The sequence below is a fragment of the Chironomus tepperi genome, unplaced genomic scaffold (genome assembly GCF_022539635.2).
Source record: "Chironomus tepperi strain 1889 unplaced genomic scaffold, CSIRO-AGI_Ctep_v1 contig_306, whole genome shotgun sequence".
NCBI lineage: Eukaryota > Metazoa > Arthropoda > Insecta > Diptera > Chironomidae > Chironomus > Chironomus tepperi.
This window is the reverse complement of record NW_027226428.1, coordinates 293817-298738: the sequence shown is the minus strand read 5'-3', so window position 1 is coordinate 298738 and position 4922 is coordinate 293817. Positions and strand designations below refer to the sequence as shown.

Here is a 4922-nt window from a genome sequence, read left to right as displayed (position 1 = left end):
TGAACCAAAATGTTTAATCGAAACGCAGAAATTTTCATAATCGGTGCTGGCATAAGCGGCATAACTGCTGCTTCAAAATTAATTGCACATGGATTTTCAAACATAACAATTTTAGAGGCAGAGAATCGAATTGGTGGGCGTATAGAGTCGGTAAAATTTAGTGATGGATTTATTGATTTGGGTGCTCAATGGTGTAGCGGAGAAATCGGCAATTCCGTGTACGAATTATGCAAAAATGAATTTGATTTTGGACTAACTGGATTTGAAGATTTTGAAACTTTTACAACGTTTACGTCAAATGGAAGGAAAATTGATGAGAAAAAGCTGGAAAAGCTTCATTCGTTGAGGAAAAAATTGGAGGAAATGACTGAGGAAATGAATGCTTCCACGCAATCGACTGGTGAATTTTTTGAGGAAAGATATTTTAAAGCCATTAGAACTCCTGAATATAGTGATATTGAGGATGAACTTCGTGACATGTTTTTGTCACTTTGGCATCGACAAACGAATGCAATTTATGCTGCAGAGTCTTGGTATGACTTGTCAGCTCAAGGATTTGCATCGAATATTCTCTGTGAAGGTAGACAGGATTTGACATGGAGGACATTCGGGTATAAGTCGCTGTTCAACTTGGTACTCAAAAAATTCTCTGGTTCCGAAGAACATCCAATTAATCTTAATGACAGAATCAAGCTGAACACAAAAGTCACCAACATCAGCTGGAAGTCCGACAAAGTTATTATTTATACAGCTGATAAATCAGTATTTCATGCTGATCATGTCATTGTGACGATTCCACTTGGCATCCTTCAAGCTCACCACAAATCTCTATTCACACCAACTCTACCGGACCTTAAAGTGTCAGCGATTGAAAACATGAAGGTTGGAACGCTTAATAAAATTTTTCTTGAATTCGACGAGCCATTTTGGACAAAAGACTTTAAACTGAGTGCATTTATGTGGACGAAAGAGGATTTAGAAGAAATTATCGGAACTGATAAGGAATGGTATGAGAAAGTTTTGATTTTTTATCGAGTTTTGGGTGATTTTTTGAGTTGGAATGGGCTGTAAGCTTAATTTTGACTGTATGTCATTTGAATTGTCTTGAATCTCTTATATTCAAAGATGTGCCATCCTAATATGAATTATTTCGTATTCAACCAGCACAAGATAGTCATTAGGGCTTCGAAAAAGCTTAACAATGACATTTTGGCTCCGTGGAAGTTGCTTGACGACTTGTCAACAAGTGTGTCACTCAGATGTCCCTTAAACTAGTCCATAACTCCCTAAAATGCACTTTAACTCTCCCATATCCATCACATTACTAACTTTTCTATCTCCTCATATCTATTTCCACAAAACTCCATTCACTTTCAGGTTGAAAAACATTTATGGCTTTCTATATGTCGATGGATTTTCGAATCTATTAGAAACAGTCTTAAGTGGCAACAAGACGAAGGAATTTGAATCATATAGTGATGCAAAAGTGGAAAATGACTGCATGTGGCTTCTCGAGAAGTTCCTCAAGAGAAAACTTCCCCGACCGACTGCAATGCGAAGAACAAGATGGTCGAGTCGAGAGAATTTCTTGGGCTCTTATGCATACCTTTCGATGCAAACAACAGCAAATAACATCTCGCCGAGTGATTTAGCCAAATCAATTTGTAATGCACACGGGATGCCAATTCTTTTATTTGCAGGTGAAGCAACATGTCCAAAATATCAAGGATATGTTCATGGTGCATTCGATTCAGCTAAAAGAGCAGCACAAGAGATAATTGAATTTTATTTGAAAGTAATTGGAATTAGTAAGATTAATAAGTTGTGAAGTTTGTGGTGTTGTTAATAAATTGAGCATGAACAATTGAGTGATTATTGATTTGAGGTTTTAATTTTTTTTTTGTTTGTCAGAGGATAATTGAGATATGTGGACATGGGGATTTAATTTTGTTGTGATGCGAGAGATTCTGTGGACTTTGGAGCTTTGGGATGTGATGTGATTTGGCTTATTTTTGAGTTTTTGGGTATATAAGAAGGCATTTGACGATATTCATTAGGTATTACGTTATTATTAAATAATAATAGAATTTTGGCTGCAGACTAATGATCCCATGATGGCTAGGTGATGTACAATCCAACAAATTCGATATATAGACGTCTCATGAGCATCCACTCGACTATCCTGAGTTTCTATTTAAGAAGATGTCAGTAAGGTGCTTTTGAAAAGCTGTCAGACATGCTTTTACCTTTACCTAGACATCACTCACTGTATCAACACTCTACATAAGTAAATACCAACAAACTATCGACACAAACTTTTAATCAAAATCAATTCATGTGAATCCACCTACTGTAAAACATAGAAAATTACAGAAAATTTCTATCTAATAAAAAATTAAAATTTTTATTTCCACTTTCATCCCATCCAACAAAAAAAAACTTTACGTACACAATCAATACTTTTAACCCTTTTATTTCTAATGTCTATAATCGAATGCATGTATGAGAATTTTTATCAAGTCATGTGTTATTATGACATACATATGTACTCATGTCTAAACTCAAACTCATTGCCATAAAACAGTGGAAATAAAAATGAGCTTTTGAAATTTTAATGTGGGAAATTTTGTGCATTGATGAAGCAGCTCAACAACGAGTGTGCATAGAAATTGAGGGTTATCCTTACAATGGCAATGAAAAATAAAAAAAAATGACATAAAAATAAAGATGAAAAGTTTTTTTCTTTATTCTCGTGTTCTGTCTTCTTCCGCAATTGAATTAATATGATATGATATAATAAAATATGCACATCCTGCTTCTTATCATGTCAAGGTCGTGAGCAATTTTAGCTCTGTCGACTTGTTTTCATTATTGAGGAAGATTGCATTGAACAGGATGATTGAATTGATGAATTAATGATTTATTAAATTTTGAAGAGTTTGGGATGGTTTGGTAATTACGTAACGATAATAGCAGACATTTTAGACCCCTTCCTGCATACTAACGCCCAGGGTATACGATTGAGTATGAAGATGTGAGACGGTCAATTATATACGTCACCTCTCCTTTGTATGAAATCTCAACCCTGTCAAAAGATTCGTCAATATTTTCAGGAGTAAAATCTTTTTCTAAGAAGAAGCCACAAAAACCAGTTATTACATTAGAGCCCTTGTATAGATAAGCATAATATCGTCCTTCTGAACATCCTCCGAATTCTGGTGGCTTAATGTTGCGATAGACTTCCTCACACGTTGGACATTCTGGAAGTTTCATGGTTGAACTAGACGAGAAATCAAAATAGCTACTACTGATGTAATCATTCGATGATGCCACACGATCGACTTCATATTTGTGCTCGCCATTTTTATCCCAAATTTCAACCCAATCAAAAGATTCATGAATATTTCCGGAAGCAAAATCTTCATCCAAATATGAACAGTATCCAGATAATACATTAGATCCTCTGTGAAGCGATACATAATATTGTCCATCTGAACAAAATTCAAGTGATGGTGGCTTTATATTGCGATAAACTTCTCTGCATGTTGGACAATTTTTATAAGAATTTGAACCTGCAAGGACTTGATAAAGCAAATTAAGGAATATGATGTACAACTTCATTTTTTGAATTTAAACTTTTAAGTATTAGGACTGGACTAAAACTGAAGAATTGAACAAAAATTAGTGTAGGTATTTATATATTTTCGGGTGCGCTTAATCGTGGGGTAATAAACTTGATTTTATTTTTGAATTTATTTCATTCAAAGTCGTGAATTTTCAGTTGGATTCAAAAGGAAACTAGTTCAGGGGCCTTTCAAGGCACGACCCTTCTTTTCTAGAGTTGGAAAGTCGGTTTTAAAATGCAAAACTGTTTTATAGACCCTAGCAGTCAAAGAGCGTACTCTCAGGAGTTGAATAAGCTGAGCATTACTTCGCTTGTTTTACAGATCAATTGTGATCCATGACCTCCCACAGGGGTCGCCTGAAGCTGACTCTATCGTTGGCTTCCATTTGCCAGTTTTCAATACCAAGTGCAACATATCATCGTTAGCATTGTCAACTAGTAAATTTAAGTAAAGCGACATATCGAAATAATCCAAAAAATCGGTCAGGCACACACCCTCTCACAAAATTTCCTAGCTACACTCCTAAACTACTTACTTACTTCCTTGGCTAGGGCGCACGGGGGCCCATTCCCGCGTTTAAAGAAAGTCTGTCTGTAAAGAAAGACAGTTCCATCTTTCGATAACTTCTGCCAATTTGGAATATTGAGAACTCTAGCGTCCTAGTCTAGCTTCTGAACTAGTTTATTCAAAAATTCAACTTCCATACCCAAAAGAGATCAACTTACAAAAATATCCAAACTGAATTATCCAATAAAAAATAATTTAAAATCATCAAACACCATCATTAGGCCTATCATTAACGATTACATCCAAAATCATAATAATTATAATTGGTATGCAAAGTAGATTCAACAATAAGGTCTAATTTCAAAACCCCATGGTTGCCTGGTTGCTTCCAAACAGCAACAGAAAAAAAAATATGCTCAATAGCAGTTTATGTTGCCTGCTTGTTCTTAATTATTATTCTTATTCTTCATCTCAATGGAATGATATCATTTCCCACTATGCTACTTAACATTCTCGTACAATTTTTCCAACCCATCACATCCATTCCATCCGCCAAATTTATTCTCATTTATGGCTCTTTTGTTGTTGAGTCTAAATAGAGAGAGAGAGAGAGAGATGGAAAGAGAAGTTTTGGTTTGAGAATATTGTATTGTATCAGGCGCCCTCGAGATTATTACCAAGTTTTTTTAGTTTCATGTATGGAAGAGAGTGGAACTGAATGTTGGAAGAGAGAATTAGTTCAGATATATATTATTATTTATTCATTTTATGGATTCACCCACAAAAAAA

General features: G+C 35.0%; 1 protein-coding gene across 1 annotated transcript; it reads left to right on the top strand.

Annotated features, from left to right (window-relative positions):
• LOC139092530 (spermine oxidase-like) lies at positions 1-1877 on the top strand. Its single transcript, XM_070642953.1, has 2 exons — positions 1-1007; positions 1378-1877. Exons 1-2 carry the CDS (start codon positions 10-12, stop codon positions 1826-1828), a joined length of 1449 nt encoding a protein of 482 aa, XP_070499054.1. The 5' UTR covers positions 1-9; the 3' UTR covers positions 1829-1877.
• Positions 1878-4922: the final 3045 nt, after the last annotated feature.